The sequence below is a fragment of the Bos indicus x Bos taurus genome, chromosome 14 (assembly GCF_003369695.1).
Source record: "Bos indicus x Bos taurus breed Angus x Brahman F1 hybrid chromosome 14, Bos_hybrid_MaternalHap_v2.0, whole genome shotgun sequence".
NCBI lineage: Eukaryota > Metazoa > Chordata > Mammalia > Artiodactyla > Bovidae > Bos > Bos indicus x Bos taurus.
The window spans coordinates 73336490-73351473 of NC_040089.1; the positions used below are offsets into that span (position 1 = coordinate 73336490).

General features: G+C 39.5%; 1 protein-coding gene across 2 annotated transcripts in view; it reads right to left on the reverse strand.

Moving 5' to 3' along the window:
- The window catches only part of SLC26A7 (solute carrier family 26 member 7), a 167209-nt gene that overhangs the window by 16729 nt on the left and 135496 nt on the right, over positions 1-14984 (reverse strand). For both annotated transcript variants that reach the window (XM_027561585.1, XM_027561584.1), the window contains exon 16: positions 3879-3979. In XM_027561585.1, the coding sequence (XP_027417386.1) occupies positions 3879-3979 (101 nt within the window). The remainder of the gene's footprint in view (positions 1-3878; positions 3980-14984) is intronic.

The window sequence follows — 14984 nt, forward strand, 5'->3', positions numbered from 1 at the left end:
AATCTTTTTCCAGCCTCTAACTTTCAGTCTGTTTGTGTCCCTATGTGGGAAGTGGGTCACTTATAGACAACATATATAGGGGGTTTTGCCTTTGTATCCATTCAGCTAGTCTGTGTCTTTTGATTCAAGCATTTAATCCATTTACATTTAAGGTAATTATTGATATGTATGATCCTATTGCAATTTATTTTATTGTTTTGAGTTTGTTTTTGTAGGCCTTTTCTTTTGTGTTTCCTGTCTAGAGAAGTTCCTTTAGCATTTGTTGTAAATAAAGGTGGTTTGCTGTTGCTGAGTTCTCTTAACTTTTGCTTGTCTGTAAAGCCTTTGATTTCTCTGTTAAATATGAATGAGATTTTTTCTATATAGAGTAATCTTGGTCTCATATTTTCCCTTTTATCACTGTAAGTATATTCTGCCACTCCCTCTTAGCCTGCAGAGTTACTGCTGAAAGGTCAGCTGTTACTCTTATGGGAATTCCCATGTATGTTATTTGTTGCTTTTCCCTCGCTTCTTTTTTCTTTGTGTTTAATTTTTGTTAGTTTGATTAATATGTATCTTGGCATGTTTTTGTGTTTATCCTGTGTAGGACTCTCTGTGCTTCCTGGACTTGGGTGACTATTTCCTTTCTAATGTTAGAGAAAGTTTTGACTATACTTCAGTACTTTCTCATACACTTTCTTTTTCTCTTCTTCTTTTGGAATCCCTCTAATTTGAATGTTGGTGTGCTTAATATTGTCCCAGATGTCTCTGAGACTGTCTTCATTTCTTTTCCTTTTTTCCCTTTATGCTGCTCTGCTTCAGTTATTTGCTCTGCTCTGCTTCTACTATGCTCTCTTCCAGTTCATTTAAACTTTCTTCTGCCTCAGTTATTATGCTATTGGTTTCCTTTGGTGTGTTTTTATTTCTCTTATTGTATTGTTCATTGCTGATATTCTATTCTTTATATCTTCCATGTCCTTGTTAAACTCTTCATGTATCTTCTCAATCCATCCCTCCATTCTACTTATCTATGCCTCCATTTTATTGCCAAGATTTTGGTTCATCTTTACTATCATTCCTCTGAATTCTAGTAGACACCCTATTTCATCTTCATGTGTTTGGTGTTGTGAGTTTTTACCATGTTCCTTCATCTGATGCATGTTTCTCTGTTTTTGTTTTGTTTTTTCCACTTCATTTATTGTGTTTGGGGTCTCTTTTCTGAAGGCTGTAAGGCCTTAGTTCCTCTTAATTTTGAAGTCTGCCCCAAAGTGGGTGGGTTCTGACTAGTCCCTTATGGGGGATTCCTGGTAAGAGGCCAGATGCCTGTGTTCTGGTGATCAGAGCTGGATCTTGTTCCTCTGAAAGGCACTGTCATATCCAATGGTGTGTTTGGGTGTTTGTGAGCTTGGTATGGCTTTGGGCAGCCTGTCTATTAATGGGTAGGTTTGTGTTACTGTTTTGCTAATTGTTTGGCATGAGGTGTCCAGTACTGGAGTTTGCTGGCTTTTAGGTGGAGCCAGGTCTTAGTACTGAGATGGAGGCCTTTGGGAGAGTTCTTGCCAATTAATATTTCACAGCGTCAGGAGATCTTTGGTGATTCAGCATCCTGAACTTGGACCTTCTACCTCGGAGATTCAAAATCAACCCCTGGCTGGAGCAACAAGACTCCACAAGCCACACAGCATGGAAGAGAAAAGGAAATAAATAGAAAAACAAACATGCGAACAAAAAATGAACAGACAGACAAATCCCCAAAACAAATGATAAAAGTAACACTGAACAGATAAGAACATACATTGAGACTCATACACTCATACTCAAAAAAAAGAAAATAAGACAAAAAACTAAAATAAAAATTTAAAAAGTGGAACCACAAAGGAAGAGAGCAACCAAACCAATAAGCAAACCCATAAATAACACACACAATAAACTAGTCTAGAAAAAATTCAGAACCAAAACATGAAAAAAGTACAACAGAACAAAATACTAGTGTAGAAATAGGAAAAAATAAAATAAACTTACTTAAAAATAAAAGCTTTACAAAAGGAAAAATTAAGTAATAAATAAGTATTAAAGTACTAATAAAAAAAGAACAACAGAACAAAATGAAAAAAGAGAGAGAGGGGTGGTAAGAAGACTATTTTCCTGTGGCCTCAGTTCTCAGTTTTCCTGCCACACAGTGAGTTCCAGCTAATGTGCCTCATCAAAAAGACCTCCAGTATTTCTAGGAAGGTCTCCAGACCTGCTGTGGGCACTGTGGGGTCAGCTCAGACTCAAACCTGTCCACACTCCAACTTGTACTTGCTTCCAAATTCCACAACTGCCCCCAAACGCCACACCTTCAAGCCAATTGTGGGCATTTAATCTGCTGCTCCTGTGGCTGCAGGAGGAAATTCACTTCCTCTTTGGTCACACAGCCTCTGTGGCTCACACATTGGTTTTGCCCTGCCTCTGTAGGCTACGCTCTGGTGTCTGTTTCCCACCCAGACAAGATGGGGCAGACACAGAGGCGTATCGGACTCACTCACTCAGCTGGGCTGGGAAGAGGGAGGGAAATGGCAGGCCAAAGTGGAACGTGCGAGGAGGGCCTGGGGCGGTAAAGGCCTTCGGAGTTGCTGCAGCCTGAGGCAGGTCAAGCACTCTCCCAGGGGAACTGGCCCGAGGTCATGGGAACCTCGGCAATGTCAAGGTTCACGAGCTCCAGGAAGGTGTGGGCTATGACTTGTGCCTGCTCGCAGCTTCCTGCACCTGCGACCCCTGGGGTTGGGCCTGCGGCGCTGCTCATCCCCTGCCTGTGGCACTCCCACTGGCCTTGACGGCAGCTGGCCGGTGTGCCTGCCTCTGAGACTGCAGACCAGAGCCGTGACTAGTTCTGCCTCTGGCACTCATGCCAACCTTTCCAGTGGCTGGCCAGCGTGTCCACCTCTGAGGCTGCAGACCAGAGCCATGACTTGTCCTGCCTCTGGCACTCACGTTGGCCTTGCTAGCAGCCAGCCAAAACCCCTCTGGGGTTGCAGACAGCAGCTGCAGCCAGTCCCACCACAGGCACTCACGAAGGACACTCACGTGTCCTAACATCTGTGAGCATGCAGAGATGGAAGCAATGACCTGTCACCCCTCTGGCAGTCCCAGGCTTTTCCCTCAGCTGTGTCGTATGAGCCCCCTCTGAGTGTCTTCACAGCAGTCAATCCCAGTCCTCTCCCTGGGGTCAGACCCCTGAACCCTGCGCCTCAGCACCCAGCCCCCCTCGCCATGGTGGGCAGCCGTGCAGTCAAGCATCTCAGGCTGGGAAACGTTGGTCAGTGCCGATTTTTGTGCTGAAATCTCTCTACTTTGCCTTCCACACACCTGTTGCTGTGCTCTCCTCTGAGCTTCCAAAGCTCCACCTGTCCCTGCCTGTGAGGTGGTTTCTCAATAATTCAGGCCAGGAATGGTTTCAGGTCAGACTGTACCCATCCATGATATGAAAGACCATATCTTGCCAACTTCAGGGCACTTGCTCATGGAAGGGGCTTTTCTCCTTCTTTCTGGAAGCCTAGGAGTTGACTGCCCAGCATGTACTATGCCCCCTACATCTCAAATGCATATTCTCAGATAATATTGGGATAATCAAAAGTCAGAGTTCAAAAATAACTAGTAGTTAACTGAAAATGTAAAAACTCATGCACCACGTGAATACCTACTCTACTCCCATTACACCCTCCTGATACACGCACAGCTAGAAACTTCATGAAATCTGAAAGGAAATCTACTGTAGCGGGAGGCACAAAGTCTATGTCTTTTGGGGAGAATGGGTGAGATGAGCAGGGTCACAACCTCAGAGGTGAGAAAGAGTCCGTAAAAACACTGTTCCTAAAGAGAAGGGAAAGAATCAGTCCAAACACAAGCTGCACAAATACCTCAACAAGCATGGAGACTCCAGTATAGTCGGAAAAGGTCAATCCACTGCAATCCAGGACTAAAGAACACTTTGGATTCAGGCAGGGCTGGGTAGCTTCTTCTGTAAGAGGAACAGAGCTGAATCAGAGAGAATTCTTAGAGATTTTCACTATTGACTTTGTTGAACATTGGGAAGATCAACAGTGGCCTAATGTTTTAACAAAGTGAAATCACTCAGTCATGTCCAACTCTTTGTGACCCCATGGACTGTAGCCCACCAGGCTCCTCCATCCATGGAATTTTCTAGGCAAGAGTACTGGAATGGGTTGCCATTTCCTTCTCCAGGGGATCTTCCCAACCCAGAGATCAAACCGGGGTCTCCCGCGTTGCGGGTAGACGCTTTACCATCTGAGGCACCAGGGAATCCCTGGATGGCTCAGGGAATGTTTAACAAAATCAATTCCAAACACTTTTAATTTTACATTTTCAGTTGGCTACTAATTATTTTTGAACTCTGACTTTTGATTATTCCAATATTATCTCAGGTAATTATTACTACATAACTTGAGTGCCAAGGATAATATTGGTAAATGTCATATGATTAAAAATGAAAGACAATGAAAATTTACAATAAGATGTCCTTCTGGAGCAACCAGGGAAGGCTTCATGCAAAAGTAGCTTTGAATTTAATAGCCTATCCAAAAGTAGATGACAGTTTAAGATCTCACAATTTTCCTGTCCCATTCAATCAATATTTTTTATTTGACTAGGGGGACTAACCTGGTTGGTCCAGTGGCTAGGACACCATGCTCCCAATGCAGGGGTCCAGGTTTGATCTCTGGTCAGGGAGCTAGTCCCACATGCCGCAACTAAGGGTTCACATGCTACGACCAGAAGTTCGCCGCCACAACTAAAGATCCCACACGCTGCAACAAAGATCTAAGATCCCGTGTGCCGCAACCAAGACCCAGCACAGCCAAATGAATTAAAAAGTGTGTTTTCATAAATGTAGTACCATATGCCAGGTACTCCAGTGGTGCCCTCTGTTTCTCTTTTTCTCCTGTGAGAAGAAGCTATGAAGGTACGTATAGATTCAGGCTCTGCTACCATTGGCTCAAAATGGTAAATTAGAACTTCAAGCCAAATGAAAAGTGACCACAACTTAGCTCATCCACTGACCACTCAGTAGTAATCATTATCATTCAATATTTGCCTAAAAATAGGACCTAACATTACTACAGAAGGGCTCTTATTTACAGCCTCAGATATAATATGTCATTGCTATTATCAGAGATTGGAGAGTGGGTTTAAGATTGCAGGAAAAATAAAAATATGAATCCTAGGTAAGGACAAACAGTGGAACATTGATTGGTATTTATTCCTTTTATTTCCTAGTCTCACAGACAGACACACACAAACATATATAAATAGGTTGGCACTACATTAATTAGTTTAGAAATACTTTTATTTCATTTTATTTAGAGCTACAGAAGAAGAATGACTAAAGAAATATTAAAAGATTTGCTGAGACATTTGGCTCATTATTTGCCTGTGATATGTACTTCCTTGCAAATTTTTTATGATTCATAAACATGTTTTATCCAATTTGGAAACATTTTGTTGAATTTTCAGAGTATAAGAATCTTTAACAATTGAATATCAGATAAGCTTTCCTACAAAAGTTCAATAATCCACATGGCGTATATGCATAAAATATATATAATGGATTAGATGTATCCTTACAAAGTTAGATATAAAAAGCTTTAGTAAGACTAATCATTTGCAATGTACCATGGAGTTCAAAATTTGAAGAGTTTCTATGCAATACTTCTGAATATATCTGTTTTAGAAAATAAAACGTATATGATTTTTTCGAAGACAACTCAGTCCAGCTATTTTGACATCTTTTCAGCATGTCAACTGTGTACATATCTTTCTAAGCTCCACATTTAATGAGAGCATGGTGGTAGCTTGAAAATATTTACGCCATGGAAATTGGCAAGTGCAACAAATCACACTTCTCTACCACCCCATGCCATAGTCTCCACTCCAAGAGTTTTTTGGATTTACCAACACATCATTATGTAAATCATTATGTAACTCTTACTAAACACCAGGAAAATAATCAGTAATTTTTAAAAAATTCAATAGCTTGGATTAAATAAATGACTTAAACCTCTGACATATTTAGCAATAGATCTTCAAATGACAGTGATGATGTAATTTGATAAAAAAATTAATGAAGTCTTTTTTCCATCTCCTTATAGTCTTTTATAGTACAGTACATACAAAAAAGCTAAATCTAAAATTCTTAGTCCAAAAATTTATGTAGAAAAAGTTATCATTAATATCTAATCCACCCAAATTAAATTATGAATTCTTTGAGATCTTTAAGCCTTATCTTTCAGATGGTTAAGCGTCTGCTTACAATGCAGGAGACCTGGGTTCGATCGCTGGGTTGGGAAGATCCCCTGGAGAAGGAAATGACAACCCACTCCAGTACTCTTGCCTGGAAAAATCCCATGGATGGAGCAGCCTGGTAGGCTGCAGTCCATGGGGTTGCAAAGAGTTAGACATAACTAAGCGACTTCACTTCAAGCCTTATTCTTCATTTACTAGAAAACATAATTGTCATTGGTAAAACTGAATATAATTCAATATATATACTCAATATAATCCAGAAAAAAATTAACATTTTATTTATAATTGCTTTTCATGAAGGAGATACATAAATTATTATCTGCAACTAAATTTATGACATGCATTCTATCATCCCTATTCTTTAACAAGCCAAACATGGCTAATCAATCACGGTACTTTTTCCCAGTCAGTTCAAAGAAGACCCTAGAATTTCTATCAATTCAGTGCTTCAGAAAGTCACTACTAGTTCATAAGCAATTTTACTTGTCAATCTGAACTTAATAATCCAGTGAAAAAACTATGCATATTATTTAGAGAGATTGATCACTAACCTAAATGACTAGGAAATGGTGGTAAATGGATACAGAAAATTATTTAAGAAAGGTGTTTTTTTTCTTTTCTATCCTATGTATTTCACTTATAAATTATACTTGCCGTTCTCTATATTTTCCTGTAGTTATTTCATAATTTAAGTGATGATAGATTGCTAACTAAAAATGTTTGGGTTTAATCAAAAGTGAAACAAAAATTTTTCTTTTGTTTCAGAATGTGCTTGCTTTGTCCTTCATTTTTACACCTGAGGTTCCTCTTTTGTGTTCCTTTAACCAAAATGGATGCACATTTTCAGACTGTCCAAAAGAAATAAAAGAATTGTGCCATGTAGTTGTGGATAATAATGTAAGTAAGCTTTTTTTTTAAGAGAAGCAGTTCATTTTTTTTTTTTGTAAATAAAAAAGACATTGTTAATGGCAAAGTTACCAATTCCCTCAAGTGAAAATTTAAATACAATGGACATTTCTGAAATCTTTCCAAAAATAAGTGAAGTTTTCTTTTATATACTATCCTCTCAGTTCTGTCATTGTGCTGATTCTATGACTATTAATATATACTTGTGTTCTAAGCTTCTGAGTAAATCAGTCAGTGCAATAAAATTCATACTGTTGTAGAAAACTGAATGAACAGCTAATACGCCATAAGCAAAATGAGGTAAGTTTGGAGCATCTGCAAAGGGGATAACTAATATATACTCATGGGGGATGTGGTAAATGATGAGCTTTATCTACAAAAATCAAAGAAAAATAAAGAAAGAAATTAACCATCAGGTGTGGGTGGATGATTAACTCCAGACTGTGCAAACCAGCTCTCTCCTGTGGAATATTCATTAACTTGTTTAATTAAAAAGTATTCATAGATGCATAATTTAGGAGTGCTTTTTTATACTTCAAAAAGTTTCTGGCAGTTTGTGAATTGCTCATAATTCTTTAAAAGAAGGTGTTTTCTGTTGATATCAAGTAATTAGTGAGAAACAGATTTATATCTCTAACTTCTAAAGAAAATAAGGAATCAGAAATATTTAGAACAAACCAAAACACTATCTTTGGAAAACATGTGTACATATTATTGTGTACATTATCTCTTTTATTCATTCATTCAAGCAATTGGTTAATATACATGTGGCGTGTGCTTACTCTAAGTGCTGTCCTAAGAAATACAAGTAGAATGATGGACAAGAGAGATAATGGTCCCTACTCTTAGTAGACTCACAAGTAAACTGAGAAACCAGTCAGTTGCACTAGTAATCTGAAGTGTTACCAAGGCTGGAAAATTATGCAGAAAGCGCTCAGGAGGTACAGGAAAGACCTGATATTGTAGAAGAAAAATGGCCCCCAGTGATGTCCACAGCTTAACCCCTAGAACCTGTGGAATATGTTGCCTTACATGGCCAAAGGAATATTGCAGACTTGATTAAATTAAGAATCCTGAGATAAGAATCCTGAAACCATAATCACAGAAAATTAGTCAGTCTAATTACATGGATCACAGCCTTGTCTAACTCAGTGAAACTAAGCCATGCCCTATGGGCCACCCAAGATGGGCGGGTCATGGTGGAGAGGTCTGATAGAATGTGGTCCACTGGAGAAGGGAATGGCAAACCACTTCAGTATTCTTGCCTTGAGAACCCCATGAACAGTATGAAAAGGCAAAATGATAGGATACTGAAAGAGGAACTCTCCAGGTCAGTAGGTGCCCAATATACTACTGGGGATCAGTGGAGAAATAACTCCAGAAAGAATGAACGGATGGAGCCAAAGCAAAAACAATACCCAGTTGTGGATGTGACTGGTGATAGAAGCAAGGTCCGATGCTGTAAAGAGCAATACTGCACAGGAACCTGGAATCTTAGGTCCATGAATCAAGGCAAATTGGAAGTGGTCAACCAGGGGACGGCAAGAGTGAATGTCGACATTCTAGGAATCAGCGAACTGAAATGGACTGGAATGGGTGAATTTAACTCAGATGACCATTATATCTACTACTGTGGACAGGAATCCCTTAGAAGAAATGGAGTAGCCCTCCTAGTCAACAAAAGTCTGATATGCAGTACTTGGATGCAATCTCAAAACTGACAGAATGACCTCTGTTCATTTCCAAGGCAAACCATTCAATATCACAGTAATCCAAGTCTATGCCCCAACCAGCAACACTGAAGAAGCTGAAGTTAAATGGTTCTATGAAGACCTACAAGATCTTTTAGAACTAACACCCAAAAAAGAAGTCCTTTTCATTATAGGGGACTGGAATGAAAAAGCAGGAAGTCAAGAAACACCTGGAGTAACAGGCAAATTTGGCCTTGGAATACGGAATGAAGTAGGGCAAAGGCTAATAGAGTTTTGCCAAGAGAATGCACTGGCCATAGCAAACACCCTCTTCAAACAACACAAGAGAAGACTCTACACATGGACATCACCAGATGGTCAACATCGAAATCAGATTGATTATATTCTTTGCAGCCAAAGATGGAGAAGCTCTTTACAGTCAGCAAAAACAAGACTGGAGGCTGACTGTGGCTCAGTTCATCGACTCCTAATTGCCAAATTCAGACTTAAATCGAAGAAAGTGGGGAAAACCACTGACCATTCAGGTTCAGTTCAGTCACTCAGTTATGTCCGACTCTTTGCAACCCCATGAATCACAGCACACCAGGCCTCCCTGTCCATCACCAACTCCCAGAGTTCACCCAGACTCACATCCATCGAATCAGTGATGCCATCCAGCCATCTCATCCTCTGTGGTTCCCTTCTCCTCTTGCCCCCAATCCCTCCCAGCATCAGAGTCTTTTCCAATGAGTTAACTCTTCACATGAGGTGGCCAAAGTACTGGAGTTTCAGCTTTAGCATCATTCCTTCCAAAGAAATCCCAGGGCTGATCTCCTTTAGAATGGACTGGTTGGATCTCCTTGCAGTCCAAGGGACTCTCAAGAGTCTTCTCCAGCACCACAGTTCAAAAGCATCAGTTCTTCAGTGCTCAGCCTTCTTCACAGTCCAACTCTCACATCCATACATGACCACAGGAAAAACTATAGCCTTGACTAGACGAACCTTTGTTGGCAAAGTAATGTCTCTGCTTTTGAATATGCTATCTAGGTTGGTCATAACTTTCCTTCCAAGGAGTAAATAGCTTTTAACTTCATGGCTGCAGTCATGAAGTTAAATCAAATCCCTTATGACTATACAGTGGAAGTGAGAAATAGATTTAAGGGACTAGATCTGATAGATAGAGGGCCTGATGAACTATGGAATGAGGTTCGTGACATTGTACAGGAGACAGGGATCAAGACCATCTGCATGGAAAAGAAATGCAAAAAAGCAAAATGGCTGTCTGGGGAGGCCTTACAAATAGCTGTGAAAAGAAGAGAAGTAAAAAGCAAAGGAGAAAAGGAAAGATATAAGCATCTGAATGCAGAGTTCCAAAGAATACCAAGGAGAGATAAGAAACCCTTCCTCAGCAATCAATGCAAAGAAATAGAGGAAAACAATAGAATGGGAAAGAATAGAGATCTCTTCAAGAAAATTAGAGATACCAAGGGAACATTTCATGCAAAGATGGGCTCGATAAAGGACAGAAATGGTAGGGACCTAACAGAAGCAGAAGATATTAAGAAGAGGTGGCAAGAATACACAGAACTGTACAAAAAAGATCTTCATGACCAAGATAATCATGATGGTGTGATCACTGACCTAGAGCCAGACATCCTGGAATGTGAAGTCAAGTGGGCCTTAGGAAGCATCACCACTAACAAAGCTAGTGGAGGTGGTGGAATTTCAGTTGAGCTATTTCAAATCCTGAAAGATGATGCTGTGAAAGTGCTGCACTCAATATGCCAGCAAATTTCGAAAACTCAGCAGTGGCCACAGGACTGGAAAAGGTCAGTTTTCATTCCAATCCCAAAGAAAGGCAATGCCAAATCATGCTCAAACTATTGCACAATTGCACTCATCTCACACGCTAGTAAAGTAATGCTCAAAATTCTCCAAGCTGTGAACCGTGAACTTCCAGATGTTCAAGCTGGATTTAGAAATGGCAGAGAAACCAGAGATCAAATTGCCAACATCCGTTGTATCAGCAAAAAAGCAAGAGAGTTCCAGAAAAACATCTATTTCTGCTTTATTGACTATGCCAAAGCCTTTGACTGTGTGGATCACAACAAACTGTGGAAAATTCTGAAAGAGATGGAAATACCAGACCACCTGATCTGCCTCTTGAGAAACCTATATGCAGGTCAGGAAGCAACGGTTAGAACTGGATATGGAACAACAGACTAGTTCCAAATAGGAAAAGGAGTATGTCAAGGCTGTATATTGTCACCCGGCTTATTTAACTTCTATGCAGAGTACATCATGAGAAATTCTGGGCTGGAAGAGGCACAAGCTGGAATCAAGATTGCCGGGAGAAATATCAATAACCTCAGATATGCAGTTGACACCACCCTTATGGCAGAAAGTGAAGAGGAACTAAAAAGCCTCTTGATGAAAGTGAAAGTGGAGAGTGAAAAAGTTGGCTTAAAGCTCAACATTCAGAAAACGAAGATCATGGCATCTGGTCCCATCACTTCATGGCAAATAGATGGGGAAAGAGTGGAAACAGTGTCAGACTTTATTTTGGGGGGCTCCAAAATCACAGCAGATGGTGACTGCAGCCATGAAATTAAAAGACGCTCACTCCTTGGAAAGCAGTTATGACCAACCTAGACAGCATATTCAAAAGCAGAGATATTACTTTGCCAACAAAGGTCTATCTAGTCAAGGCTATGGTTTTTCCAGTGGTCATGTATGGATGTGAGAGTTGGACTATGAAGAAAGCTGAGCGCCGAAGAATTGATGCTTTTGAACTGTGGTGTTGGAGAAGACTCTTGAGGGTCCCTTGGACTGCAAGGAGATCCAACCAGTCCGTTCTAAAGGAGATCAGTCCTGGGTGTTCTTTGGAAGGAATGATGCTAAAGCTGAAACTCCAGTACTTTGGCCACCTCATGCGAAGAGTTGACTCATTGGAAAAGACCCTGATGCTGGGAGGGGTTAGGGGCAGGAAGAGAAGGGGACGACAGAGGATGAGATGGCTGGATGGCATCACCATCTCAATGAACATGAGTCTGGGTGAACTCCGGGAGTTGTTGATGGACAGGGAGGCCTGGCATGGTGCAATTCCTGGGGTCGCAAAGAGTCGGACATGACTGAGCAACTGAACTGAAGTGAACTGAAGTTTAGTTAGAGAGATACACATTCAATAAGCAGCATAAAGACCCCCTCAGAAAGCAAGAGTGGGTCTCAATTTCTTCATCAGTAAAACTAAGAGTATCCTATTACCTATTTGAAAATGATAATTACCATTTATCTATTTCATCCATTTAGAAGAATATCCTTTGAAAACTTGGAAGTGCTATACAAATATCAGCAGTGTTAATTTTCATTCACTGACCAAGTGTTCACTGGACAACGAAGGATAATGCATGGACATTAAAAATGCATCTCTTCCCTTAAAAATATAATTAGGAAAATGTGCATGAATAAAACAATTTTATTAGTATATAAAGTGATATGTGATTGAGTGAGACATGTGGTAGTCTCTCCATGTTACCAAATTTCCATTTTACAGCTGAAGGAACTGAATGCTAAGCGGCACTTCATTGTATACTTGCCTCCATGGATCTGGTTGACTTCCTTTTCTACCTAGTGAGTTTGCCAAAGAATACGTCCCTTTGACTTACTTTTCTTCTCTATTAAACCTTGAAGAAAGTGTAATATTTGGATTGGCAAACAAGTAGATGGTTCTAGAAGGGAGAATATGAATAAAGAATTTAAATCCAGGTTCACTGGGACAACCCAGAGGGATGGGATGGGGAAAGAGGTGGGAGGGGGGTTTGGGAAGGGGGGACCCATGTACACCCATGGCTGATTTATGTCAATGTATGGCAAAAACCACCACAATATTGTAAAGTAATTAACCTCCAATTAAAATAAATAAAATTTTTTTAAAGAATTAGATCCAAGAATGATTAAATTAGGTGTAGGAGCCATGAAAACTGATTCATCTGACTGGTATAGAGAACTTGTGCAATGTGTAGTAAAAGGGAAATCAGTTTAAGAAGATACGGAAGGGTTTTAGGTATCAGACTGAGGACTAGGCACTTGATGCTCTGAAGAGATCACTAATGCATAAGAAGTTTTTTGTTTTCTTTTAGGATTAGTCTGTCATCACAGAATGGAATAAAGCTAGGATGGCAACTGCATCTCAGCTTGTGTGTCAGTTCAGTTCAGTCCAGTTGCTCAGCCACGTCAGGCTCTTTGCGACCCCATAGACTGCAGCATGCCAGGCTTCCCTGTTCATCCCCAAATCCCAGTCAACACCAGCCGTTTGTAAGAGCTTATTACAGCTCCCTGTTTAGAAGACTCTCAGGTTACTTTGGCTCATAGGAGGAAGTGCCTTGATCAATTAATTTTATCTTCTGTAATCACAGGAAACTGGATGTTCTCTACTTATGGAGTAAGACAAAGACTGTCTCATAGCAGAAAAAAAATAGGAAAGTCATACTAATCCATCTTGAATACGGTTAAGGACAGAATCAGAGTAACAGAAGTGAAAATGTAAACACAACAAAACCAAGAGTTATAGGTTTTACTATTTAAACTTTGAGAGGAAATCAAGAACATGAGCAATAAAAGAAACCTGAGCATTTAGAGCACAGGGAAGTGACAGCTGGATGCTGTTCCTGAACAAGAGAGAGAGGTAGGGGAACTCAGGATACTCTGGAGTGTCAGAAGAGAGAGAAGGAGGATACCAGGAAAACATTCTAGTCAACCAGTCCTAACTACTATAAAAGGGTAACTGGGTACCAAAGGTTTCCCAGGGACACAGCAAGGGTGACCATGTCGATCAGCTATTGCTCTCTGCAAAGTGGGCCTGATCTAGGGATGCAGAGGTGAGAATGCCCTTGTAAACTTTTCAGGCTAGCAGAAGAGAAAGACTTGCAAAAAACAACCATTAAATAAGTGCAATACCAGGATCATATAAGGATCCTTTCAGAGCACAAAGCAGAAGAAAGTGAATTTGTCATGAGAAATCAGAAAAGACCAGAGAAGCTAGCATCTGACTGCTATCCTGTTGATGCGGGCCATGGAATTAATTTGTACATTTATATGATATTTATTTTATCCTATTCTATATTTATACATTTATTTAGAGTACTTTAAAGTAATATGACAGATACTATAATATATATTTATATATAAATGTTCCACATGTTCTTTTATCCACTGTACTTCTAAAAAGTATTAATTTTCCTGCATTTGGGAGGATTATAAACAGTTACTATGAACAATCTTGTATATGTTTCCAGGTGCAGATATTAAGAGGCTCCTTTACTACTGTCTTTAGAAGAGCCAAAATCAGTATGTCAGCTTTTCCTGCTTTCTTTTTTTTAAGCTTATATAATAGAATTTGAATTTTATGTTTTCCTTTGCCTTTTCATTTTGGCCCAGTTACATTTATGACTCATCTAGTTTTCATTATTGTATATGTGTACCATATAATAAATATATCAACTAAAAATTCAAATGTATAAATATTCCATACTTATACATACCAGCTAACTTTTTTTTTTTTTATATGAACTGTTTCCAGGTTTGGATAGTTAAAAACAATACTGTTTGAACATCCTTGTTTATGTAACTTGTTAAAATGTAAACTGGGTGTGGAACTGCCGGTTTGTGTATCTCGTGTATCTTCAACTTTATATGATATTACCAAACTGTTTTCCAAGGTAGTTTCTACAGTTTACTCTCCCACCATTGCAAAAGACTTTTTGTTGCTCTATATCCTCACCAATACTTGGTACTGTCAGATTTTAAAAAACTATCAATCACATATATTGTGTTATTTATTGCAAAGTTAATCTATATTTCCTCAAGTATTATGAATAACATCGGTGAGTTTAAGTAAGCATATCTGCATATGCTCATTAGTAAATTTGAAAATGTCTTTTTTTGTGGAATGCCTGTTCATATCTCTTGTGCAGTTTTCTAACAGGTCATCTGCCATTTTTACTCCTTCATATGTTAGGGAGTACAATTCTTTCTCCATTTTATAAATTACGTCTATCTTCTTTTACTCTGGCTTATCTTTTCATGCTTCATATGATGACATTTGGTAAA